Raw genomic sequence first — 27967 nt, 5'->3', positions numbered from 1 at the left:
AGAGGAATTTAAAAACCTATTTTTATCGCGTCAGACTTGATAGAGGATGGATCTCAACCAAACAAAAAAATCAAAACCCCGCTACAGTACATGCTATAAAAGATGCAGGAAATATTGCCGTGTTAAGAGTCAACTTAAAACAAAGAAACAAACAAAACAACAACAACAACAACGAAAAAACCCACCATTGCAAACCAAACCAACGCAGCTCCACCTTCCTGCAATGAATCTTTCAACAACGCGGGGCTAAATTATTTCTTTCCTGATGATGGAAAACCTATTGGAGCTCCTTTTGGCAAGGCAATGAGCAATATAGAAACAGCACCATTCAGATTAGGATGGACTAGATAGAAAGTCCCTCTACCTTGGTTTCTCTCTAAGACATACAGTCAAATAAAAACGAATTTATTTATCTTTTTTTCTTTCTTTTTTGAGATCCACGAGTACAAATCCTCTGCATTTTGAAATCGTCTCTCTTCAATCCTCCTCTGATCATTGATTAGCGTGGGCTTTTGTTTTATATTTATTCTAGTAAGATCCCATGATTGTCTTCACAGTGTTGCTACCATATTACCTTGTCATTTCGAAAAAGACTCTGTTCATCTCATGGAGTGGTTCTTTGCTAGGTTCATTAACAGGGTTGTTAAATATTTTTCCCCCTAAATTTCGGAGTCAGCCCAACGTGATCACTTTCCCACTCTCTCCAACAGGGGTGAGGGTAAGGGCAGAAACAACAACAACAGAAATCTGAATTAATGTTCCTCATGCCTCAATAGGACTGGCTACCATGCTGTTGGGTGTATCTGGGAGCTGAGAGGACATTGATGCTACTTCACTTCCAGTGGAATTGGAACCAGGTCCTCCTTCTGAAAAATTAACCTGCCAAAAAAAAAGGAAGAAAAATAGGAAAAAGTAGAATCTTTACAATTGTAACAATCAAAGAAAAGTAGCAAGAGGGGCAAAGAAGATAACAAAAATAAATATACAGGCCAAGAGGCCTGGTCCATCTCAGCAGGAGCTGTGTCACTGTTTGTTGTTTTGTTTAGTTTCCACACTGACTTCACTAGAATCTTCTTCAGGCCTTCGGTCAAATAACTGAAGAAATCAGACCAGGAAAAAAAAATCAAGTAAACAAACAAACAAATATTTTAATGACGCCTTCTTCCACATCTTGCAAGAGTGGCAGTCCCAACAGGATGTTCTAGTCAATTATTTAGGAGTTCAAGTGTTTTCTGACATGAGACAGAAAGGTTATTTCTTCCCCTTTTTCCATATACTACACTAAACCTGGGGCAAATATTCAGGAGCAGAAGGCACCTTCCTTTAAGAAAACCTCCTTTCGGTCCAAATGCTCTTTGGAAGGGATGGCATCTCTTTCTAACAAAAGTTAGTTGTGGAGGAAAAATAAAAATTTTTTAAAAATAAAATAAAATAAAAAGGTTTGTCCATTCTAACAAGCCCTGTAACTCTGTTAGGTCAGGCTCAGCCTTGGGAAGGGACATTTGAAGGATATAGCCTTCCTAATCCACATGCAATTCCTTGGCACCTATTTACCTGGCCCACCCCACTATTAAAGCCCTTTTGAGATTAGAGATGGGCAAACAGTGGCATGAATAGTGCCTGAGCTAACTGTTCTGTCCACAGTTCTTTAACTATTTGTCTATATGAGGCTCAAAACACATCAACATCCATCTCTCTATCCATATGCATGTGTCTATTTGGGATATCTACCTTCAATTCTGCTTTTAGACCTATTCTTTAGAAAAAAAACTGCATCAGAGCTTTTAAAGTCTTGTTGTGTTAAGGCACAATAAATAAAGTAGCCAAAAGAGATCAATTTCTCTTGAGTCTGCTTGACAGCTTGATTAAAACAAGAAAAACAGTGGCAGCTCTGGAGGAAAGGTGGTGTGAGAGGCTGTGCTCCAGAGCACACAGTGTGCTGGGGGAGCCTGCAAACTAGCCATAGCCCAGAAAATAAAAATCCTCGAAAAGAGTGGGACACTAAGCTGAAACAGCCTGAAAACATTTCTTGGTATAGCTGTAAATCCTTATTTTGTGTTAATTCATGTTGTAGAAAAACACCAACAATCAAAAATGATCTATATAGTAATGTTGCACCATTAGTTATTACTCTGAATCACTGAAAGACCATACACAACGTACCTTATTATTTTAAAGATCTGGTTTTAACACACTTAGGCCAGGAAATAGAGTTAAGGTAGAACTTCTGTCCTAATTCACCTTGTTGGGCCTAAGTATTGCAGATGATATGGTCCCATATGAGCTGCCAAATGATGTAGGCATAAGGAAGTGAGTTAAGAACAGAAATTATTCTAAAATGTCTGTTTTCTTTTGGCTTAAGGCAGTCCATCATATTTTTTGCTTTTGCATGTGACCACGTATTAACAATTCCCTTCCAAGGCACAACATATATATGTAAGGAGATATAAATCTCTCTCTATATATATATATATACATATATGTTTCCATATATATATACATGCATATGTGTATTTATCTGTATTTATATCTGCAGAAAGTTATACCCAGAGGTACACCTGTAAAACAAGAGTTTCAGTAGTTCAATTAAACTATTATTGCAATCATGTGATTAAAATACATTCTATATTTTAAAGCTGAAATTGGCTGGGGATCAATTTTAGAAACTGCTTTCATAAATATATATAACACTAAATGATACAAGAAGAATGTTTTTGTTCTCTGGATAGCAGTGCTTTCGGGTTTTCAGGAGTAAGTGAGCTGAAGTAGTTTCAGGGCTGGGTCAGGCCTTACCCAGATTCTACTCAAACCAACAAGAACTCTACTGTTGACAATGGCAGGTTTTTCATCGAGCCCTGCTAAATCACTTGAATTTGCTGCATTTATTCATTTTCACATTATCGTAATCGCCCACTTCGTACTTTCAGGAAAACTCGGCTAGTCTGAATTGCTCCATCTCTCTGAGGGCATCCGTCAGCTTTAGAGAATCCCCCATGGCTCTGCCCCCGGGTAGACACCGGCCTATTTAGGCTGGGAACTGACACTTACTAGTTGCTGAAAAGCAGGTTGATCTATGTCACTCTGCAATGCGAAGTCACTCAGTACTTTCCAAGGCGGCTGGTAACTCTGCACCTCCACTGGGTTCGCCTGTAAACCACCATCGTGTCTCTCAGGACTAGCAGCCACCATCGGAGTTCCTGTCATCCCTTGGATATTCTGTAAACAGCCAGCAAGAGATGTTAATGAGCTTGGTTAACTTTATTGTGTATAAGCGCTGAGTCAATAAACTGCTTTCTATCTTATCTATACAGTCGCTTGTATTTGCTTTGTTAATCTGCTGTGAATGTCTTACTCTATTCTGCTCTAGACCAGGCTATTTCTACCCGCTGCATTTATCACTGTGGAAGTTTACCTTCTTTCCCTTTAATCCTCGTATTCTTCCCAAGGCGAAAGAAAGAAAGAAAGAAAGAAAGAAAGAAAGAAAGAAAGAAAGAAAGAAAGAAAGAAAGAAAGAAGAAAGAAAGAAAGAAAGAAAGAAAGAAAGAAAGAAAGAAAGAAAGAAAGAAAGAAAGAAAGAAAGAAAGAAAGAAAGAAAGAAAGAAAGAAAGAAAGAAAGAAAGAAAGAAAGAAAGAAAGAAAGAAAGAAAGAAAGAAAGAAAGAAAGAAAGAAAGAAAGAAAGAAAGAAAGAAAGAAAGAAAGAAAGAAAGAAAGAAAGAAAGAAAGAAGAAAGAAAGAAAGAAAGAAAGAAAGAAAGAAAGAAAGAAAGAAAGAAAGAAAGAAAGAAAGAGAGAGAAAGAAAGAGAGAAAGAAAGAGAGAAAGAAAGGGGGGGAAAAGAGACGACCTAGCCGCAAGCGCTCCTCTCGGCCGCCGATGTAGGGCTCAGTGCAAGAAATGGTTAATGCCGCCTTTCTATCTTGCACGCAGGCTGGTTTTGTTCTGCGTGACCTTAACTGGATCGTATATCTACTGCGCAGTAAACCTGGGCTCCGTTAGTACCGCTCTCTTTCCAAAAAGAAAAACACAGGGGAAAAAGAAACCCCCAGCCCTCCCAGTATGCCCTGTGGTGCGGCCACTGTGTACAAAATAACTCCAAGCCTCGACGAATAGATTGTTCAGGCGAGTTAATAACGTCGTGTTTTATTGCATTCCAACAGGGTAAAATGAAACTCCTTAAATTCCACTTAACTAGGCAGCCTTATGAATTAATAGTCATTCTCAAGTCAGTCAATATATAGAGGGAGAATAAAAGACTCTTCTTCGAGTGGGCTACAAAGAAAAGGAAAAAAAAAAAAAAAGTTGGTTTAAAATGGAGACCGCCAGGTTGCTATGCTGAATCCTGCGCTTTCCGCTTATTTGCACCACGCGCGAATGCCCACAGACAAAAACTCAATATTTCTATGTGACGACTATATATTTAATAATATTTATGCACGATGATAAATCCAAACCTTTCTATTGTATTCATCTTTTTCTACTGTTCGTGCACTGACAGACACACACATACAGATTACAGATAAAGTGCTAAGAAAATACATCAGATTTCACTTTAGAACTTCGGTTTTACTCCTCTATAATGCCATTGAAGAGAGCGAATGCCTCTTTTTCCCCTCAAGGAGTCGTTCGCATTTGTAATATAAATATTACACAAGGCTAGGCTTATTACATCCCATAAGCTCTGCAGGGTTCAATTCATTCTGCAGAGAAGTTATGCTAATCCACGCCGACCTCTCAGACTCCCAGCTTCCTCCCACCAAAAAAAAAAAAAAAAGAAAAAAAAAAGCATGTGTTCGCTTGAGCCGCCTATATCGGCTTCTCGCTGTGGTCTGTTTTAATGGCACAGGTAACAGACCGAACAGATAATTTTTAAGCTGCATTACGCTGTTTGTTTTAGCGGAGCTCCCACAAAATCAAAAGCACCAGAGCAACCCCCGGAGGCTGCCAGGGTGGACATAGCCCACGCGATTCTGCCGCGAGAAGGAAGGCAGCGCACGGGTCAGAGACTAAAGTCACTTACAGTTTTGTCATTGGGCTGCTGCTGCTGAAGTTGCTTCATCATAATGCTCCTTTTTTTGTCCTTGCATCGCTTGTTTTGAAACCAAACCCTGATGACCCGCGGGCTGAGGCCAGTCATTTCTACCAGTTGCTCCTTCATGAGTGCGTCGGGTCTGGGGTTGGCGGCGTAGCAGGTCCTCAAGGTGTGAAGCTGCTTCTCGTTAAGGACAGTCCGGACTCGGGTGGTCTTCTCGGGCTGCTTGTGGACGTGGGGTCGCAGAGCTGGCTGTCTGGCAGAGATAGGTTCTGCTGTAAGGGAAGGGGGAGGGGGAAGAGGATCCCCATAAGTAGGAGGCAGAAGCCTGTACGGGCTACGAGGTAAGCGGGTGGGTTAAGGCGAGGCGGATTTTGCGAGGAGGGTGGGTGATGAACCCTCTTGCAAAGGGCGTTAAGCAGGCAGCTCCGTCGGGGCTCCTGCAGCCTCCTCGTCTTTATGCACCCATAGAGTGACAGGAGTGGCATTTCTGTCTTCAGAGTTAATTAACCCTCCCCCCGCCACCCCCCCCGAAAAAAAGAAAAGAACAAGAATCAAAAAACCTAAATGACAGAGGCTTGAACATGTGTGAGCTTTGACAGGGGAGGGAGTGATCACTAAAGTGTGCGTGCGCTAGGAAAGGAAGGGGAGGATTTTATGTACTTATTTCATGACAAATCACCAAAGCAGATTTTTGGCCCGAAAATTAACAAAACACTTTTAAAATTAATCTTAATTCCAGCCTGCTTCTTGCATGCTGGATCTAACTCAGTTTTGCTGGAGGCTACAATAACTTGCAGCAGCTCACAGCAGTCTGGTGCTTCCAAATCAGAGCAAAACAAGCCAAAATCCACTGCACCATGATCATGATAGAAAATCTCATGAGAGACCCGTATCCGGGAGCTCGAGAGGCAGGAATCTATTTTAGAAAGTGGAGATGCCAAGTGAATTTGTGTCAACTTTTGATGAACACTTAAAAAATACGTCTGTTTAGCCAGATCTTTAAAAGGGGAGCAAGCCTAGCAACTTATGGAAAACGTCAGGAAATGCAAACCAATGGATAAAGTCACATCATGAGATAAATATATTCCTATGATCCTGATATTCTTCAGTGTATTATGTAGCTATAGCTATCTAGATGTAATTTGACCCAGTCAAGGGGGGAAAAATAAAATAAACTTTTTTTTTCCTAAAAGCTTGCCTGTCTAATATCCAAAGGTGCTTTGCACAGTCGTGTTACGACTCCTCTGATAATAAAATGTAAATTCAATGAAGACAATAAGAATACTTCAAATATTCTACGTGCAGACACATCTGCCTTCCTGAGACGTGCACAAACCCGCTGCTGGGAGCATGCACAATTTCTCTAAAATTCTGCACACATCAGCGATGTGATTTTTTGCTGTATATAGATATGCTACTTCAAGGTAGTTCAGAAGCAGGAAAAGTTGCCTTTTGAATATGTCTGTGTTTGTTTGTAAATAACTTTTCCAGGTACAGTTACTTGCATGGCACTATTCCCTGGCATCCTCGCCTTGAAGGGCGAGCCCTTTCCTGAAGCTGAGCCTCTCTGATTGCCTAGCATACATGTCGAGAACTAAAAGTGTAAGGGAAACTTATAGAAGGTGTGTCGGGTCCGAAGCAACAATGCCGAGTTTTAAGAAGAAATTCTCATCAAATCACATAAGACGTTTCAAGAAGGCCGAGTCACTTTAAAAGGCAATTACTGAAGATTAGCTTGTTGACAGTTTTAAATTACAGCCTGAGTGTTCGCCTGTAGTTATGAAGTCTGCTTCGGACCCGCTTCCACCAAGGCTTAAAGCAGCTCCTGCCCATGCTCTACGGGGCTGAGAGGAAAGGGCCCTGTCATCCTACTGCCCCGGAGGCGAAGGGGGAAACTGAGGCACCTCCGCGCTGCTGGAGGCGTTGAGGACGCGGGTCCCGCCCGCGGGAGTCTCCCCCCGCCGCCGGCTCAGCTCAGCAGCCCACGGAGCCACGCGGACACGCGTGGTCCCCTTCCGGCTGCTGCCCCGGCGCCCGGACCCCATGCAAGGCGCCTGCAAAGGCGACTCGGGGCCCCCCACGGGCCGGGCCGGGCGGGCCGGGGCAGTACCTGCCATCTGCAGCGGTCTGGCGGGGTGCAGCGGGCTGAGTGGGTCCCCCGCGCCCAGGCTGGCCCTCTCCACCACGTCGTGGTCCGCCCGGCAAAAGAGGCCGTCCTCCCGCAGCGCGAATTCGTCGCCGGGAATGAGCTGGCGGCTGCAGGCCACGCAGCGGAAGCACTCGATGTGATAGACCTTGGAGCGGGCGCGCATCACGAAGTCGTTCTTGCTGAAGCCGATGCTGCACTTGGCGCACTTGATGCCGTATAACCTGAGCAGGGCCCGGCCCCGAGAGGAGAGGAAGGAGGGAGAGCGCGGGAGGGGGAAGGGGAAGGCAGGAGAGGAGGATGGCGGCGAGGGGGGCGGGAGGGGGTGGGGGGGAAAGAAGAAAGAAAGGAAGGGGGGAAAAAAGAAAGAGAGGTTTTTCACTCCCGCTCCTGGTCAGCACCGTGGCCCCACTTAGACGCGCCACACGCAGCTCACTAGTTAAACAAGCCTTTAAAACACAGAAGCCAGGAGGGGGAAGGAACAAAACGCATGCGGTTGCTGCCAGTGCCCAGATCCCCCCTGCTGCGAAAGACAGCGGGGATCTGGGCACCCCGATGAACTGAGATGGGAAAGGAAGGGAGCGGCGGGAGGGGAAGGAGAGAGAGAGAGAGAGCAGGAGAAACCGAAAACCCGAAAACGCCCCTTCCCAAAGATTTAGGAGTTTTCCCTCTTCCCCCGGAGCCCGGGCTGCACAAGGCAAGGGGACATCCCTGCCCTCTCCCTCCCTCCTGGACGCTCCTGACCTAGCTTAGCCCAGGGATGACCAAACCGCTCGGGTACAGCGGAGAAAGGGACTTCCAGCTCTGCTAGCTTCGCCTAACATCGCCCTCCCTCACACATGCGCCAGCCCCGCTAAAAGCTGCTCTTTCTGTGCGGACCCCAATCGGAACTTGTGCCTCTACAGAGGCGCTCGGCGTCCCGGCCGCTCCACCTCTAGGACACGGCAGCGGTGGCTTCGCTAGGGACCACGACCCTTCCCGTTACTCTTTTCCACCATATTTCTTTCTATTTCGAAGTTTTATTTACACACACACTCACACACCCGTCGCTATATGTGCACACGCATATATATACCAGAGTAATTCTCCTCCCTCCCGATCCCCTTGATAAAATGCATTTCCAATGCTTTGGCTTTACAAGCCTTCTCATAATTCAGTCTCACAACTCCTTCTCCTTTCTTCTCCCACCTTGAATTGAGACTTTCTGCACGAATGGAAGAGAAACTTCCCGCTGACAACTCTGCGCAGCAAATAATGCGTTTCTGGGGACACACTCTGGAGGTGGTGGCGGGGTTCTCATCCCCATGCAGGAGAGGGGGGACAACTCACACATCACTAGGTGAACACGGGAAATCGCTCCAGCTCCCTTTCCTACAGCTGCACAGCCTCGTCTCCCACCTCAACCAGCTTCCTCGGCATTTAATACAGTTAACATAATTCCATAATTAAATGTGTGCACACACACACATGCAGACTTGTAGGCAACCCACACACCCATAAGAACTTTTCTTAATTTTGAACTAATATTCATACACCCCGCATTCCACTTCATTACAGAGAGAGATACAGTCTGCGATATATATTTGTGGGCATGGGTGTTTATTTAGGTGCGACTTTAGAGCTTTTTTCTATATATTCAGCCTCAACAACCTCTAAATTACGTCGTTCTGTGAAAAAAAAAAAAAAAACGACTAAACCTCAAAGGAACAGAGTGTTCGCCAAGTCTATGAATTAATAGGTAGAAAAGTTGGTGAAGGGGATTGCCCACATGTCTGGCAATTATATATTAGGTCAGAGTCTAACTTAAGGTCGATTCGCGCATAATATACAGCTCTTATTTTAAATATTGTAGCAAATGAAACTTATGGCGTGGAAACTTTAAAAAGTTGCAGATTTTGTTGTTTAAATTATGAGCGCGAATTATCACAAAAGGTTAAGTAAGTACATCTCACTCCCCGACGTGCTCCTTTCTTTTGCAATCAACGAAAGGACGACGTTTAAAAGCACCGTCCGAAAACGCACTTAAAAGTAATGCAAAAGAAAGAGAGTGGGTTACTTCTGGAGATAGCAAAACTTTGAGAATAACCTCACAATGTAGCTTAAAGGAATGATCTGCTTGCGAATCGTCCGAAGGAGAAGTAAAGATTTTCTTTATTTCAATTCAGAATTACAAAGAAATTAGAATGGTGCCTTTGCTGGGAGATATTTGCTCTTGAAACTTTCCATAAACAAAATAGTGTCCATACCTCAATGCGAAGTTCTGGTTTGGCAAACCAAGTAGACGCTACTAAAACGGATCACCATGACCCAGGAGTACAAATAATAAACACACTTGAAATTCCTGCTTTGGTTTCTCTGTAGTGTCAGGATTGGCAACTCTCACATTTTATCAGTTACCAGATTTTAATGTGAGGAAGGAAGCGGTTCCATTATCTAAATATACCCAATTGTTCGCGAACAGATGATGGGCAATTTGATCTGCTCTGTCTAATTCATCAGTACAGATAAGATAAGAAAGAAAAGGCAGTCAGATATCACCAAAGGGGTTAATATTTAAAAAGATTAAATGTCAGTTATTTTAGAGAAGAAACATTTCAGACCAGTTTTTAACCTTCCCGTAAATGAATCCCTGCTTCTAAAAGAAAGTTCGATTTTGTTTGTTTTGTTGTTGTTGTTGTTTTTTACAGGCTTGGCTTAAATAGATATGCTTGCCCGTGGATTTATTTTTACATGCTTGAGGTACCTTCCTTATGAAAGCCCCTGTGCCTTTGCAAAACACACAGAGATGCATTTCGCAGGTTGGGGCTGAGAGCCCTCAGTTCCGTGTTGCTCTTAATCCCTTCTAACAGTGGAAAGAGCCGCCGTTTCATATGGTTTCCCACTTTGTCAGAATCATAGAGAACATTGCCAAAATCCTCAGGAGGGTCGCACTCAGTCACTATCTGCTTCCGAGTGTGTTTTTATTTATACAGAGATTTGCATTTTAACTTAGGCAATTAAAAACTTGTCGGCTCGAACTTTTCTCCCCTTCATCTGTTTACCTTTGGGGCATTCGCTTAAAAATATCGCAATCGTCCTTTCACCCTCCTCCTCCGTATTTTTTTCTTGTCCTGCCTCTGTCAGATTTAAAAGTTTAAAAAAAATCTCACCGAATAATTAAGCAACATAAATGGCGTACCTGATATAATCTCTTTTACAGTAGGTTTTGCCATCCCTAACAAAGCACGTACAGGTCTCGTCCAAATACTGATTACACTCTGCACACTTCAAACACGCCGCATGCCATTCCAAATCCGGAGAAACCCTCAGAATATACTGATCGTGAATTTGATTGCCGCAACCAACACATAGGGAAATCAGACGTTTTTCTGAAATGAAAATAAATACATGATTGACTAATCGTTTACTCTCCTGCAGAGATAAACACACTTTCAGTGTCGTTCCCTTATAGGGCGTACTCTGGGAGCTTTTTTTTTTTTTTTTTTTTTTCTCTTTCTTTCTTTCTTTCTTTCTTAAGAATATTATGCTTTTGGATGGCAATGAAGTGTGCCATCAAAACCTCGACTCCTTGGGAGAGGAGGCGGAACATACGTTAAAATGCAGATGTGAGCCTTCTTCGGGGTGCAGCTCCTCATTTCGCCAGCCTTGCGCGGCATCAAAACTTCAAACTGCCTCGTCGCTTTATGTTTCATTTCGCTGTTTCTTTGCTGCAATTCCTTTCCTTACGAGGAGAGCATATATGCGTTTGACCACATTCTTTTTTTAAGAGGCTCTAGTTGGGAACGGTGAACGCGTGGTTAGGTGCACTTCCCATTCAGCCGTTTGCCGTCGAGGACGGGGCTGGAGGCTGCTAGCGACAAGCACCGTTACGGGTGTCACTTGCTCTTTGGCAAGTCCCGTGCTCATCCCCCGGCAGGGCTAGGTAGCCAGATCTGAGCTCTAGCACGAAGGGAATTTAAGGCTTCGTGACTGGAGAGCCCCTTAAGGTCCTGCCTGCTCCCCAAACTTTAAAATAGAGCAGGACCCCAGGCTATACTATTAACATACGACGTTAAAACACAGCAAACATGCAGGCATGGCAACAAAGACACCTTCTCTACCATTCAAGTGAAGTTCCACTCCTTAGCGCCTGCCTGAGACCATCACAACAGAGAGCACATTTATTCCAAGAACGGTAAAATTCCGCCTTACTTTTTGGAGGGTCTCCCATGTCTCCCATATCTGTGAGAGGGTGTAATGTCCACAGTGAAATGGTGTACGGTTGCGTTTTAAGAACCCCAAGGTAGACTTTTGAGAGCTGCAGCTAAGAACAAAAAAAAAAAAAAAAAAAAAAAAAAAAGTAGCGATAATAATAATAACAACAACAACAAAAAGACTCGAAACGAAGAGGGGGTAGAAAAAATAATAATTAAAAACAATAAGAAGGCGCCGCCAGGAAGGCGGGAGAGGCTGTCAGGGCTGCGGACGCGGCTGGCGGGCCCGGCGGCGGTGGCGGCGGCGGTGGCAGCAGTGGCGGCGGAGGTGGCGACGCGGGGCTGGGGCTGCTCGCCCGGCGCTCGCCTCGCCCTTATCTCTTACTCAAACTTCTTTGCTCCAACTCAGCCCGCTCGCCATTGGCCTGACGTCACGCGCCGCCACGTCACGCCCGCCGGGCGCCCATTGGTTGCGGGAGGCGCCGCGCAGCTCCTTCATTATCATATTCCCGCGGCTCGCGCCCCGGCAGTCCCAGCTCGGGCGGCAACTTTTCTTTTCCCCTTATTCTTTTCCCTTCTTTTCTCTCCTCATCTGTATTTCCCTTTATGACTTCTTCTGGTCATTCATCCTCCTCCTTTTTTCCTTTCTTTTTTTTTCCTCCCTGGGCCTATATGGGCTCCCCCACCCGTTCCCCTCTCTGGGTTTTGCCGTGCCTTATTTACAATTTGCAGGCTTTTATTTTTATTTATTTTTTATTTTTTGGCGGGGCGGGGGGGGGGGGGGGGGAGAGATAGAGGGACGGAAAGGAGTCTCATCCAGCTATTTCCTTCCCTAACATTTATCTTTCCTAGGCGGGAGAAATTGCTCTGGTTTGAATAGGCAAAGCTCCCCACAGCAGGCAGTGGCAGGGCGAGTTGGCTGGGTAGAGTTCCGTCTACACCCTGTGATGTTTATGTTTTCCTGCAGTCTCCTTCTCTCTTAAGACTGTAGGTAAAAGCTTCGTGTATTTCTGTTAAACACAAAATAGAAGACGGTGCAAATATTTACCTTAAGTTGTCTCTAAGCACTCCCTCCATTCTATCAATGTCTTTTCCAAACCCTTTCCCCCACCCCTTTCTTTCTTTCTCTCTTTATTTCTTTCATCTTTTTTTTTTCTTTTTAATTTAAAAAGTATCTTATGTTTAGACACTTCGTGGGGTGATCAGGAACAGAGATGTGCATAAAAGGAAAGTTAAAAAAAAAAAGGAAAAAGAGAAAAGTGAAGAACTTCTGCCTCTCCCGGTGGAGAATCCCTTAATTTCGCCAGGAGAAGAGGAAAGTGAAGCCGCCGAGTGCGGGTTGCGCGGGGAGCCCAGTGCACGGGCCGGCGTGCAGCCTGCGCCCCGCTGCGCAGTCTCGCAGCCCGGCCCAACGCAGAGCTGCCCAAACCGGCCCAAATCCTCTTCCTCCGTGCGCCTCCACCCCCCGGGCTGAGCTACAGGATGGCCCTCCAACCAGTATTCATCATGAAAATATATTTTTTCAAAGTCCTGTTTTGTTTTTAAAAGCAACCGAGAGTCAAAGACATATTTGCGCACAACACACGCCCGCGGCGAAATCTTATTGCCACGAAGCAACCAAGAAAAAGTTCCGAAACTTGTGTTTGTTGATGAGACAGCTACTAAACACGAGGGATCTCCGGAGCCTTAACTTAGTTTGCGAGATATTTTCTTTTTGCAATACTCAGAAAACAAACCTCCCTCCGGTTTATTTAAATCAAGAAGCAGGACCGAGCGCTGCCACTTGGAGAGACAACTAATCCACCTTGAAATGATCTCAAGATAGTGTCAGAAGGCAGAGATATGGTTATAAACACACTCAGTCGCTTTACATATGTGAGGCTTAAATAAACAATGGGAAACGCAACTTTACAGTGTCTCACTTGTCTTCGAACAGACCAACAATGTGAATATATGCATATAGATGTATGTATTGGTATATATGGATGTTATTTATATATATGTATATGTATATGTATATGTATATGTATATGTATATGTATATGTATGTATATGTATGTAGTTTATTTGACTGCGTTTTAGCTGAGTAAACCGAGAAGGAATTACCACGAATTACTGGCAGCTCCTGGCAGCCGCACACGTGTCTGGGGCAAACCTTTAGCAATGGGCACTTCTGCTCTCCTCGCCTCGTGCATTGCTGCCTGCCATGCGTGCCCGGCCCGGCCCCCGCACCGACCACGTCCGTGTCCGTGCCTGGTCTCTGCGGAAAGGTATTTTCAGTGCTTGCAAATAGCGGGTGCGAGAGGGAACGTGGTTTGGGGCAGACCGTGGCGAAGGGAATTCAGCTATTCCCCGCGACCAAGTCATTCCCCCGGTAGCCCAGCTGGCCCCGTGGCCCCTTGCGTGGCCCGAGCGCAGCGGCCGAGCGCGTCCCGGGCCACGCGCGCGCAGCGGCGACCTCTGGTGGCCGCGGACAGCCCTGCGGCCCCGCCGGGACGGACGCTTTTCTGACCTTTCGTGCCTTTCTGCGCGATATTCTGCACAAATAAACCCTGCGGAAGGGAGCACGCCGAGAGACAGCCACCCCAGCCCCCGGGGTGACCTCGGCGCACTGTGCACTGAAAAAAAAAAAAAAAAACAACAACAACGACTCTTAACAAGAGTCTAATCTCAGTGATCGAGAAGAGTCGAGAAGGGAATCCTTGATTTTTTTTGAGAGAGAGAGAGACTTAAATGTGGAAGGTGTGTTTCTGTATTCTGTCCTATGCATTCTTCTCCATAGATGTTTGTATTTAATTTTAACATGAGGCCGATTAATACATACATATATAGCTTATTTTGCCCTCCCAGTTGTGAAATAATGCATCTTAATTCTCAGCGATACACCTCTGTTTGAAAACAACTCAGTCTGATTTTTCTTCTATTAACCTCCACCCCCAACTTTTTTGTTCTTTTTTTTTTTTTTTTTACATCTACTATTAACCTACTATTTCTGGGAGAGGTGACTGTATTTGATCATTGATTGCAAATGATGTGCAGAGTAAGGAAGAAACCTGTCTCCGCCCCAGCAAACCAGGATTGGGAAGAAAAGGAGGGCTTTGATCAAGGTTTTCTTCCCCTCCTGTGCTACTGATTTGCTTACTGTGTATTCGATTCGCGTTGCCAGGAAGGTGAAGCTCTATATTTAGCCAGCATCAGAATCGGGTTTAAGGGAGTGGAATAATGAGTGGAACTGCCAGCTTCAATGAATAAGGTATTTAGAGAAAAACCCTGCAGAAGGATTTCTCTTTTATAATATCAATATACACGTGAATGGGAAGATATATAAACACTTCCGAAAGAATATGTTAATTCTATCTTTTTCTTGATTTTTTTTTCTTTTCTTATTTATTTGCTTTTTGGAAGGGTACTGGGGAATCTGGTAAAAGTCGGTGTTTCTGCACAGCAGTCAATAGCTTTCACCACGTTCAGGGCTCAAATGATATTATATTCATTGGAGAGAAAAGAAAAAAAAAAAAAAAAAAAAACGCACCTAAACCAAACCCCAAACGGACAGAGGGGATTAATCCCTTCCATTCCGTAAATAAAAATGATCGATTTCGTCCTGAGTTTACTTAGCTATAAAAACTACGGTGGCTAAAGAAAGGAACAAAGAAAAAGAGGAAAATAATGATAATAATGACAAAGATGATGAAAAAACAAATCCGCTTTGGGAAATAAATAAAGAAGCGGTGTAGGTTTTGGAAGGGAGACAGCCCTGCGGGGAGGGCTGGGCGCCGTTGCCGGCGAAGGCTGCTCAGGGCTGCGGTGTCTGAGCCAGGCGGCGGCCGCCGAGACCCCAGCGCGAGGAGGGTAGCAGGGATCCCTCCCGGCTTGTGGGGTTTTGGGGGAGACATGAAAGTGCGTGGGGGTCTCTCAAACGTCATCCTCCCCCGGGCACGGCCTGTTAATGCCCCAGAGGCTCAGCCCTTCGGACCTGATATGGAGGGACAGCAAGGTCCTTGCACACACAGGGTTCTTCTGACTCTGCTCGCGGGGCTCATTTTTGCCCCAGGACATCGTGATGATTCGAGATAGCGTCGCAAAGGAACAGTCACTTCAGCTGGCTTCAGTTTTAAACTTTTCCCTAGGGCGCTTTGAGCCAGAAAGGTGATTGTCAGAAGGCATCTCCCGAAGATAGAGACTCCTCTGACCGCCCTGCGGGCTGCGGCGGGGACGTCGCAGCTGGGCCAAGCAGAACGAGGAGAGGAGAAAGGGCTTCGCACAAGGCTGAGACTGGAAGCAGGGCAGCGGGAAATCAATCATTAAATGTATTAGCTGCTCCGCCGTGCAGGCTTTGATTCATCTAGAGGTGTGCGATCTTTAATCTTCAAGTCTTAGCTACCGAATGCGAGGGAGAATTGTACCATAACAGCACTAAATCTATCAAAACACAAGAAAACCTGTCAGTGGGTTTCTGCGCGGCCAGGAAGCCTTCATGGCTTGATAATACGTCTCGGCTTATCAAATCGCCTTACCTCTTAAAAAATACCATCCTTTCCCGCCCGAAGTCCTATCTGAGAGCATTAAATCTATCATCGGACTGGCCAGATACATCAGCCCGACTTCAATCCAGGCAGAAATGGACAAACTGCAACGGGAAGTATAGGCAGAGGAGTAGGGTCGTTGGCAGTCGGGGAAAAATAAATGCCCAAGGAATTGTCGGGGAGGGGAGGAGGAATCCCCAAAGATACTACGAAGGCGGCAGAGCGCGGTTCGGGAGCGAGCGCTCCGGGTCGAGACCCTATCCGGGGAGCTGGAAACCCCGATTTCTCTCCAGCCTTCACTCAAGCTCTGCAGATGCAGCCCAACAGCGAGTGCGAGCCGAATCGGGGATATTTATTACTTTAAACTTTCCCCTTTGTTATCTTCCCCATGTCAGGAAGTGTATGGGGAAAGAAAATACAGCAGGGAGTTTGTCTCCGAGCTGAGCAAAAATCTCTCCTAGTGAGGGAGTTTAAGGCCCTGTTTTCAGTCCTCACCTTATCAGGGGTTCCGGGGGCGGGGGGGAGGGGAAGGGAGACGGCGGGGATCGGGCGCCTTCGGGCTGTCCCCTCGCAGCCCTAGGGGAGCAGGCGCAGGGGACAGCGCGGAGCAGGAGTGCTCGCCCCCCGCCAGCCTGCGTGCAGAGGGACGCGGGGAGGACCCCGCGCAACCGCGCTCGTCCGCGCTGGAAACGGGGCTGCGCCAGGAGAGAAGCACCAACGCGGCCCTGCAGCGTGGCGGCAGGGAATAAAAGATAGGAGCAATAACGGGAGCAATAACAATAGGAGTAATAACACAATAATAACAATAGTAATAACAACAGCAGCCGCCGAGGTGGTGCGAGGGCCGCTGCCCCCGGCCGCGGGGCCCGCAGAAGAGTACGAAGTTTGCGATGAGGGAGGTGGCTGCGCCCCCGGCTCCCTGGCCTGGGGAGCCCGCGGTGTCCGCGCGGAACGGCCTCGAGTGGGGCTGTGGGGCGGCCTCCTGCCACGGCCCACGCGAGGAGCGCGGCAGAGCGAGGGCTTCATCCCCGCCCGCGGCTCCTGGTGGCCACGCGAAGCCCCTTCCGTGCGAGGCAGTTACCCTCCCGCTCAGCCCCTGCCATGGCCACGAGCAGCGTTTTGAATCTCTCTGAAACTCGCCGTGCAGAAAGCTCTGCCTTAGACCTCATGGAGGAAACTCACCCCTCTTTGGTCATTACGAGGTATATTTATTGCTCCTCCCTGTACAAAATGTATTCTATTATCAAAATATAAGTATTTATCCTAAAAGCAAACACACGGATTTATTTGCAAGCAGGTTAGAGAGGTCAAATTAGCTAGCTCAATACAATACGTATGCGCAAATGTAAAATGATAGCCCTTTAAATTAGCAACTATTGACTTAGAGCTTGAAAAACAAATCTTGCAAAATAAGTGAGCAGAAAAGCATTAAAAAGACCTAAAAATCAGGTGAAGCTTGAACACAAAACAGTTAGAATTTCTTCATCTCAGTGTACATAAACACTGCACCTTCCCTGTCTGCATATATATATATATCCTTGCAGATCTACCAATAAGTACAGTTTATTATACTTATTCTAAGGACAGTTTGCCTCACTACAACAGGAGGAAAAATGCAAAATGCCAGCTCTGCAAGTCTCAAAATTGAGGACACAAATTTGATAAGTTTGGCTATGTACAAAACAGGAGAATCCTGAGTGCAAGTAATACAATCAGCATGGTGGAGGAGTGAATCAAAGATAGACCATGACCCCTCATGCAATCATTTTTCATGCATGAAAGAAAAAAAAAAAAAAAAAGGAGAAGAGGGAGTTTTATGTACTGTCCACTGTTCTTCAGTGGTCTCTGTTTTGAACAGGGCAAATAAAAGCCATCAATAAATCATAAATCATACATTAAGAAGAAGCACACAACACAAACTTACGGCTTAACATTTTTCCCAGTGGTGGGACATGTGCCATCCATTACTTATGAAGATGAAAGGTATATCATGCGATATTAGGTTATATATGTGTATAGACAGAAAGAGAATCAGAGTAGTAATGCAATAGCCCTTGCACCACCACCAGTGCACATGTTGCACATTTGTAACATTCATCTGGAGGGTATAATCATTATTAAAGCTATTTGTGGTTTCCTTTGTATTGCTCAGAATTCTGTATTCAGACTTGGCTCATGAAAATAAATGTATCGTGAGTAAGTGTAGCAAGATCTTGAGCTAATGGTCATCATTTTTTTTTCTGTTTCTCTCTGTGATATGTATTTCTGCCCCTATGGTTATTGCATCCACATGTTATGACTTTTCTAACTCTATTGCATACAGCTTCTGTTTCCTGTATAAACAAACACATGCAGGTGAACTCAGCATTAGAAGTCCTTGTGATAGGGTCAATTAGTTTTGTAATATTTAACAATTCCACTGCCAAATATGTTTTGTAGATCAGGAATATTTAGACAGTATCAACTTCCTATCTGCACTTAAAATGTATCTGAACTGCAGATCTCAGCAAATTTGATGGCTTTATGCTCTACACTTTGAAGATGATTTTCCATTTTTCCTGTGGATGATCTACTATGTTCTACTCCACTTTGTTTCGGGAAAGGCTGAAGAGAAAAGAAAATGTGTTACTGACCTGAGGATGCAGGTCAGTAAATGTGCATGGTCCTGGCCCTGGACCATACTTGATGACACGTTCTCTGGGTAACACTATGAGTGCAACCAGTAAAGGGTTTGTCATTCCTGCTGTTGTCAAGAGTGCCAAAGCCAAGTGGGGCTCTGAAAAGAGGCTAGACATGGTCTGAAGACCATATGTGTCCGTGTCGTGTGTTAGGAAGAAATAGGCATGCAAGGAGTGAATGCAGTAGAGAGCATGAGGGTTACAGGAAATATAAGAAAAAGATAAAAGAGGGGGCACAAGATGCAGAAGGAAACAAAAATGGGTGAAGGAATAAGTAGAACTACAGCGGGGAAGAGGTTTAAGAGAGAAAACTCAGAGTCACAGAGAAATGAGAAGATAAGGAAGAAGGAAAGAAACAGATGGTGAAAAGAAAGAACATGGCAGAATGAGGAACAAAGATGAAAGATGGGAGAAGAGCAGGCAAATAAGTAAAAGAGAACTGCAGGACATGGGGGAGAGTGTTTGTGTTTTGTGTTTGACACAGAAACAGTGACAAATCAGATGCTGCTAGTAGTGACAGTCTGATATTAGACAGCAAAAGTTTTCCAATCTCTCTCTCTTTCATAAAAATATTTTCCTGTTTGGGTTACAGCAGTCTTAATATATTTGACAATAAATGAGCATGTTTTTACTCATTGTAGTTGTTTAATTTTGCCACCCTTGGATTTTCATAGCTTTTCTTTTCCTAAAAAAGGGAATGCTTTTTTTTTTCTTCGTATTTGTTTGTTTGTAGAAAAGGATTGCTGTTTCAGACCAAAGCATAAAGCTACCCCCCTCTCTCCCTGCCTCCAAAATCTTCTCTCTGTCCCTAACTTCTGTAGGTCAAAGAGGACCTCTGCTCTGCACATGTGCAGAAACTGGCAGGCCTGTAAAAACTTGATGTGAGTCAGTAACGCCCCGTAAAAGGTCAACTACAGCTGAATCAGGCTACTTTTAAAAAAGGCATCTACCACAGAAGAAATATTAGAGAGACAGGAACAGTATAGAAAAAGATAGATATTAATCAGAGAAAAAGACAGAAGGCGAAGAACAGAAAATTCTGCCAAGCCTTAATACTTCTCCACTAATATGTTCACCAATGCCTGGATACACCACACAGGCTGATGGACTAAGGTCAGGTTGATCTTACTTATGCAGAAGGAAGCAGCTGTCAACTGTGGCATATGGCAGATGGAGAACTCTGATCAGATTTTTCTAAAATCTGAAATTATTATTTTTTTCTAATTTAGAAAGTGATTTGCTGTGTGACATTAGAAACCCTAATACTGGCACCACATGTTGCAATGAACCATCTTCCACCTCCGTGTGACAAGATAAGGATGTTTTTATGATGTGTGTACACTTCACCATACTTGGATTTAAAGATAATTGGGGTCAGCCTTATTTATTTTAAGCCTCCTGTCTCTTTATTTAGACTGTGCTATAAATATTATTGTATTGATACTGATAACGTTTGCTTATGTGCTGGGAAATAAATAAAATAAAATTAAATTAAATCAAAAAACAGCTTAATTATGCCAATTATGACAGGAGTTCAGAACAGATGATCAGAATAGTCCTTCCTAGCCCTAACACCTTGATTAGATATTTGGTGATGTCTCTTGATAGAGCTTCCCTGATATCAGCAGTTACAGCACCCATGACTCACAAGCCTGGCAAATAGCAAATATTTCAAGACCAAAAAGTGAAAAAAAAAAAAAAAAAAGAAGAAGAAGAAGAAGAAGAAGAAGAAGAAGAAGCCAGATGCATGAAATACCTGTCTGGAAGCACCACTGAAAATTATTTTAGAATATACTTTGTGACAATGGTATAATTATTGGTTTTAATAGTACTACTATAATCTTCTATTGATTTCTCAGAGTCTCCAGGATGCAACATGGTTGTTACTTTGAGGACTCAGTCCTTAATAACAATAACATGAAGCTTGTGGATATCTGCGATGGAGAGATCTGCAGGACTAAGTCAGGAGTTTTAGTCAAGCAATATAATGAGGGAGGAAATAATCATTATGCCTATTTTAGGGACAGACTTATCTGTCTTTCATGTGAAAAAGGGCCAAATACTATTGTCAATATAGTTTGAGGCTGCAATTGATTTAAAATACAAGGATCTAATATTTTTCTCAGCCTTAGGAATCCAAGTAATGCTGGCTTTGCATCATTATGTTCTGGAAAACAAATATATATGTTACAAAGGTATCTACACATGCAACATTAATCTGGGGCATCAGTTTTAATACTCAAGCAGACATAAACCCCTAAATTTTTACATATGTTTTCAGCTGTGCTCCAACGACATCTGCAAATCTTGCAGATGCTCTTGCTTACTAACAAGTGGTTATAAAATGAAAAAAAATCCCCAAACTTTGGACAGTATTTTCTCCTGTATGTGTTTTACAGTACACATAGATGACCTTTGACTCTAAGGTTATTTATTATGCAGTGGACTCTTTATGGACTTAAGAGCTCCATTCGTAAAGTGGTTAAGCATGTGCCTATCTTTAAGGACCGGAGTCAGTCCTTTGCTATAAATCACTTCACGCACCGGTTTAAAAGTAGGCACATAAAGTATGTGGCTCCTTGAACCTCTACCACCTTTATTTGTTTTACAAGATTTGTCTTGTATTATCATCACCACAAAAGACCAATTTTCATGATTTTGGGGAAAATCTTGCCTCTGCCTGTAAGAACTCAGTGAGAAGAGGAAGGACAGAGTGTGGGAGATAAGAGCCATTCCACTGCTCTTTTGAAAAGTATGAATTTTAGTGAAAACTGTTGCAGCTGGTAGAGTGTGTTGGAATGAGTAATTTATCTCCTGATTCCCAAGGTGTTCCTTAATTTACTTCAGTATTAATATAAATACTTAATTTACTTAAGTATTCCAATCCTATCTTCCAGCAAAGCACATTGCTGCCTAGAGAGAATAGTATTTTGCCCTTTATTTAAAACATGCCTAGGTTGGATTGATTAATAGCTCTTATTTTGGGAACTTTTCTCCAGGACTCATCACTAAGTATCTTCTCCACGATAAAGTCCTTTTCGACTGTCTACATTCTCACCACAGTGTAGGTCAAGAGCACAAGTTACTTTTGTAGTCCTAACATAAAACAGTCTCCAGCAGGTCGAGGGAGGTGATCCTGCCCCTCTACTCAGCCCTGGTGAGGCCACATCTGGAGTATTGTGTCCAGTTCTGGGCTCCACAGTACAAGAGGGATGTGGAGCTGCTGGAGAGAGTCCAGCACAGGGCTACAAGGATGATCAGGGGTCTGGAACATCTGCCCTATGAGGAGAGGCTGAGGGAGCTGGGCCTGTTCAGCCTGGAGAAGAGAAGGCTGAAAGGGGACTTGATCAGTGTCTATAAGTACCTCAAGGGAGGGAGTAAAGAGGATGGTACTGGCCTCTTTTCAGTGGTGGCCACCGACAGAACTAGAGGTAATGCACAGAAACTGAAGCACCAAAAGTTCCACAGGAACTTAAGGAAAAATTTCTTAACAGGGAGGGTGACAGAGCACTGGAACAGGCTGCCCAGAGAGGTTGTGGAGTCTCCCTCTCTGGAGATCTTCCAAACCCGCTTGGACGCAGTCCTGTGCCACGTGCTCTAGGTGTCCCTGCGTGTGCAGGGGGTTGGACTAGATGACCTCTGGAGGTCCCTTCCAACCTTAGGCATTCTGTGATTCTATGATTCCATGATTCATCCTAGTAAAACTTTACCAGTTTCCTTAGACTTCCTTCTGATTTAGGTTGGTGAATACAGGAAAGAAAAACAAACTTTATTACCTTAAATTGTGAATCCAAGTCTATACAAGGGCTCAAAGAGAAACTCAACTTTGAACCTGGGAACTGCTGATTATTTTTAGAGGTCAGGCAGAACAACAATTGCATGGACTCTGTTAAATAGTCAAGTAGAACTTGTGGAAAGTTCTTGCAGCTTGTTCCTGTTTAACGAACATTGTTCAGTTTCACTTTCTATAGTCTTTTATTCTTATGAGTTACTCATTTTCAATATAGTTCAACAGGAGGAAATGCACAATTGAATGTACTTAAGTACAACATAGAATAATCAGAGTTTGGATGATTGGAGTAATCTAGAACTACAAAAACATGAGTTTGGGGCCTTAAAATAGCAAACCCTTACTTCAGTGGCACTGATGTCAATCAAACTACAGGTATTTGTAGTTATATCACAAAAATCAAGACTTCTATTGTAAAAAAATCAGTGCAGATCTCTGTGGTAATACTCCTACTCAAAGGTACTATTTTTTTCAAATCACTGTAACTTTTGTGTGAGCTTGCATGGTTAAATATTATTTTCCCTGTCTAAGAAACACATTACAGATTATCTTTTCTTTCTTTCTTTCTTCCAGAAAGTAACTAAATCAAGCACATCACAGCCATTAGATCTCCTTTCATCAGTATCTAGAAGTGTATCTCTAATCTATGTCTCGTTACAGAGACAAAATTTATATGAGCCTCATAAAATTGTACCTAAGACAAACCAAAATTTATTCAAACCAATTAACAAAAGTGGTTTTACAGAAAAGAAAATGAGCAGTAGAAATTGCTTATAGACAGTCAAAATACTGTTGGAAATGGAATTGTTAGGCTTAAACATATATTCAAAATGAAGTATAATTTTATGAATCCTTTAATGTCTTCTTATTCAAGGTCTGATGGCATAGAAACAAGATTGAAAAGAAATGAGGAAGGGGCAAGAAATAGAGTTGAATTAGGTGGACTAACTCATAAACTGTAGTATCTTTTGATCTAAGTAGAAGGAATATTTTGTGGCTAATTAGTGGAGATAGAATAATATATAATTAGGATCCAAAAATAAAGTTCCCTTAGTAAGAGAATCCTAAACAGGGGATAAGGTTAATTTGTAATTTATTTCTTTTTTTTTTTAGTTTTGCCCTGTCCTTTTAAAAAAAATGTTCAATCAAATATACAATTCATCTGCCAACATCAACAAGATCTTTAGAAAACTTCCAGCATAGAGTGAGCATGCTTTTCTATGTACTTTAAATATTTATCTTTTGTGATAATCCCGCTACTCCATATTATTTTTAGGAAAGTTTTTGGATCACCAAGTAAGTGTCTTGATGCAATTATATTCAGAAACTAATAGGAACAAAATGGCTCTAGTGCTTGTGAATAGAACACATATAATCCGTATAAACCTACCAACTCACTAATACTACCATTCCAGTATCCTGTATGCAATCATCAATAAATTGTGACTTTGCAGCTAGATCTTCAGCTGATTAATTGTGGGCTTTCACAAATAAGCTTTTTAAATTCTTTTTCTTTTTTTCCTAAAATGTCAGTAATAGAGCTATTACATTCGCAGACAAAAGAGTGTGCTGGTATAACAACAAGATTGTGAAACTATCTCAAAACCATGGCAAGCTTTTGTTGGATATGAAATGCAGAATGTCTACAACAATAGGCACCTTGTTTTGCTTAGGTAATGCAGGGATATACAGATAAAATCTGAAGGAAAAATAGGCAGAGTGATTGTTATGACTATTAATTTGCCTTTTGCCAACTCAATTAGTCAAGGCGGGGAGAAATATCCTCAGTAGCCACTGAGCTAAGGCAAAAAGTATTGTGTCACAGAGTCACATTTTTGCGGGCCTACTTCTATAAGCACTGAATACCAGAGACAGTCCTACAACTCAGTTTAAAATTGCGATTGATTAATTGATATTGATTATGCTGCAGAGGTGAACTGAACCCTGACGTAAATGTGCTGGAGGTCATAGTCTTGGTGAAGTCATGCCTGAATATGGACTACAGATGATCTGTAATTTACTGAAATACATATTTTTGTATCCATTTAAACAAAGACACAAAAAAGACTTCAAAAAAACTTAAGAACTGGCAGATACTGTCTTATGCTGAGGCTTATTTTGAAACATTTACTCATTTAGAAAGTTTAGTATATGTAACATGCAATGGTTGGCCTTTTAGACACATTCAGCTCTGCCTCCATCTATGAAGAATCTCTATTCAGGGCAACCATGGGGAATGGTTTATGACTTTGGGTCTTCCTTTCAGGCCTCTTCATTATGTCTTAGAGTCAGCTTTCACCCAGCTTTCTATGCATCTGACTGATTAAAATACTTTATATTTTTCTACTTCTACACTGCCCTGACTGCAACAGGGCCAGTGACCCTTGGAAATGACTCAGCACATCCATGATGTACCAGAAAGATACAAAGGCGGTATCGGTTATGCTTTCTTTACAAAATGTGGTTTTGGTTGTCCTATATGCCGCTGAAGACTCTATTAGCTTTAGAATACATAGTGGGAATCAAGATGCAGTGACCTACCTAATACTCAAAATGAAGTCCTGATGCAAACTTTTTACCATCTACACTAACAGCAAAGGGAAGAAGGAGAAACAGAAAAGCACAAGACGTGAGTTTTAGAAGATCAAAAGGCAGGCATGAAAATAATGCAGGAATGTGTTTTTTTTTTTTTTTCTTTTCCTCTGAGTTCCCTATTATTGAGGAGCAATATGGCCTACCTGCTGAATATGCAAATTCATATAAAAGCAGTGAGGACTATTTCAAAAATATTGAGTAGTTACAATAGTGCTACATGTTGCCCTCCCTAACTCTTTGGCATTTTTGCAAGGGAAATCTGGAACCCTGAGTCAGCCTTCTCATCTTACCAGGATAATCCCAAATGATGTCCATCGCAGTCAGATTTCCCTGCAGTCAACATAATCAACAAGGAAATGCTTAGTACTCAGGAGAAGAAACACTCGAAACTATAAGATATTCTATTGTTTCCCTGTTCATAGCTTCAGCTACTTAGCCATGGCAGCAGGAAAGCATTTCAGCCTGCTTGGGATCCATAGCTTTGTGTCCTCATTGGCCTTTTCTGAAAAAAAAAGGTAGAGCAGAGGATCCTAATAAATAATGAACAATCAACAAAACAAAAATAACAAAACAAAGAAAACCCATAATTTTGCAGAAAAAGAGATAAGTGCTACTCTCGGGTACCTTTTATATAATATACATAATGTAGGACTCAGTCCAGAGGAACCTGAGAAGACTCAAACATCAGCCTTCACGTCAATAAGAGAGTTCCCATCACCTACCTATTCCCATGGAGGGAGCAGGGAAATGGACAGACATCCTCCATCCATTTGGCTGAAGATTTCCTGTTATGAAGAATGGATGTGCCAAGCCAGGAAGAACAAACAAGAAGAAACATGATTCTGAAGCCAGAACAGGTACTGACCTGGATGCAGAAAAAACCAAATCTGATCTCTGCTTCAACTTGTGAACACATTTTATTTTGAGTAAGGTCAGGTGACACCAAAGGTATTGGGGTGGAGATATCCCATGCATTCAGTTAAATAAGAATGCAGTATACACACTCCCAATCATGCATCAGTAAGAACAAAGAGTTAAAAGGATACTTTAAAACATAAAGTTTCCTATTATTTATTCATTTGAGCTATTTACTGTCAGCTATTTCTGAGAAATAATTGTTTCAGTGACACATAGCGCTGTTTCTCATTTTAAATCAAGAGAACACAAATGCATAACGAGCAACTGGCAACAAAGTACTTACAAAGTGTATTTTGAAATAAATAACCATGTATGCTAGCGGTGCATACTTTTTTTTTTTTTTTAATGAGTGTCTGGTTTACATTAACTAATTCTAGGAAACCATAATAAGCAATGAATAGACAGGGGAGAAATCCCATGACTGCATCTATTTCCATTCCTCACCAATCCCTAAAATCCATTAAAGATGTTTGTAAGTAGATGGTGCTACTCTTACTCCAAGCTCTTCTGTGCTGACGAAGGGGTGCTAATGAAACTTAAACTTTTTTTTTTTTTTTTTAGCAAGAAAGAATTATTTCCTATTCTTCCTCTTATTCATTAACATTATCTGTTTCCTTCCTGTTCTCTGCCACCCCTTCATTCTGGTCTGTTCACCTTTTCCATCTTCATGTATCCATTTTTCATTTCCTTGTTCTTTTTCTGTTTCTCTGCTCTACAATCTTCCTTCTCTCTTCAGAGCATTCTCAAATCTCATTCTGCTTTCTGTCCTTCTTCCTCTGTCTGCAACATAGGCATTTTATGAACATTTTACTTGTATTTCATAATCAATAATCCAAACATTGCAATTAAGAAGATAAGTCTTCCCCAATACATAGACATGAAAATACAGACTGAGTAGTTAAATTCAGCTACAGAGGACTAGGAGAGCTGCTAGAGAGGAGTGGTAAAAAGACTATAAGGCAGCCACTTTTGCTCCCAAACTGTACTTCTCTCCTCTTTACATTAGAGTAAGGGAAAGGTGTTGGTCAGGATGGTAAATGAGAGACAGAAAGCCTTAACATTATTAGTGGCTTCACAGACATCTCAGTTCCATTACAAACACCAATTAGTCTGGTGTTCTGTTCCTCAGCTCTTCTTTTTCTTTCTCTCAGATTCTTTTCCCTCAGATAATGGAAGAACTGTTAGGGTTTCACAGTCTGACAAAGAATAGTCTTGTAACTCATGAATTTCAGGGAAAAAAAAACTGCTACATATTTTAATTGGGCTATCAGTCTGCACTGATATGCAATGGTTCACAATTTCAAGGATATCTCTATATACAAATGAGGCCTCCTACTCCAAATGAGTGCTAAGATTATCTTTGACTTTTAGACCATTAAATATAAATATATATAGACCTCATAGATCATCAGAGCCATCCGGGGCCTGATTCTGTAACATTTTAAACACAGTTAAAAATTTTTTAAATATAGTTAACTGTGTCAAGGACTGAAGATGTTATGAGCATGGACTCTAAGCAAATTCATGCCTACTATGTGTTAAATGAAGACAAATTATCTGAAGCTAAGCAATATATCTATTCACATTTCTTTATTATTCACTTACTTGGTCTCATTCAGTGCCACAGTTTGTGGCCTTGAAATCCATGACTCTTTTTACTTAACATCCACTCACCTTGCCCACTGTATACCAAAGACCATTTCTACTGTTTCTTTAGTGGACACACATGAAAGCAAACATAGCTTAGAAGGTCTTTCAAATTAGCCTTTTACTGCCAGTCATGCGGAGGTGTCATCAATGTGCCTAAGGTATTTCTTATCAATCTTTGATTTGTGTAAGAAGTTGCAGCCTTTGTTCTAATTGTGTTCTGATTTGTTCTAATATGGACCTTATGCAGTTTTTCATTCCTTTATGACTTCCTCTGGATGATTTCAGGGCTTGCTTTCTGAGATAGCTTCGAAATCCGCTAACTGTACGTGAATAGTTCAGAGCATTATATCTCATCTAATTAGCACTGCTGTCCATAAGGAGTTACATTACTCCTGCTCCCAAAAGTTTGCTTTCAGGTCAATTCGTGGTGCTAATTTTGA

At 42.6% G+C, this 27967-nt stretch overlaps 1 protein-coding gene across 1 annotated transcript; it reads right to left on the bottom strand.

Annotated features, from left to right (window-relative positions):
* Positions 1-603: 603 nt before the first annotated feature.
* On the bottom strand, positions 604-11506 carry LOC104575811 (insulin gene enhancer protein ISL-1). The gene is made up of 6 exons (XM_088521755.1): positions 11369-11506; positions 10356-10545; positions 7142-7401; positions 5017-5303; positions 3049-3216; positions 604-879 (listed from the first exon to the last, which is right to left on the bottom strand). The coding sequence occupies exons 1-6, from the start codon at positions 11394-11396 to the stop codon at positions 763-765; spliced, it is 1050 nt and encodes a 349-aa protein (XP_088377881.1). The 5' UTR covers positions 11397-11506; the 3' UTR covers positions 604-762.
* Positions 11507-27967: the final 16461 nt, after the last annotated feature.

Source organism: Tinamus guttatus, unplaced genomic scaffold (assembly GCF_059628265.1).
Source record: "Tinamus guttatus ecotype Peru unplaced genomic scaffold, ASM5962826v1 Tinamus_guttatus_pri_ptg000132l, whole genome shotgun sequence".
Lineage (NCBI taxonomy): Eukaryota > Metazoa > Chordata > Aves > Tinamiformes > Tinamidae > Tinamus > Tinamus guttatus.
This window is presented reverse-complemented; position numbering and strand designations above follow the sequence as displayed.

Coding starts and splice junctions, on each gene's coding strand:
- LOC104575811 (XM_088521755.1), bottom strand. CDS start 11,396: ATGGGAGACATGGGAGACCCTCCAAAAA. Junction 7,402..10,355: donor TGTAAAAGAGATTATATCAG/GTACGCCATTTA, acceptor GGCCCTGCTCAG/GTTATACGGCATCAAGTGCG. Junction 5,304..7,141: donor CAGACCGCTGCAGATGGCAG/GTACTGCCCCGG, acceptor CTTCCCTTACAG/CAGAACCTATCTCTGCCAGA.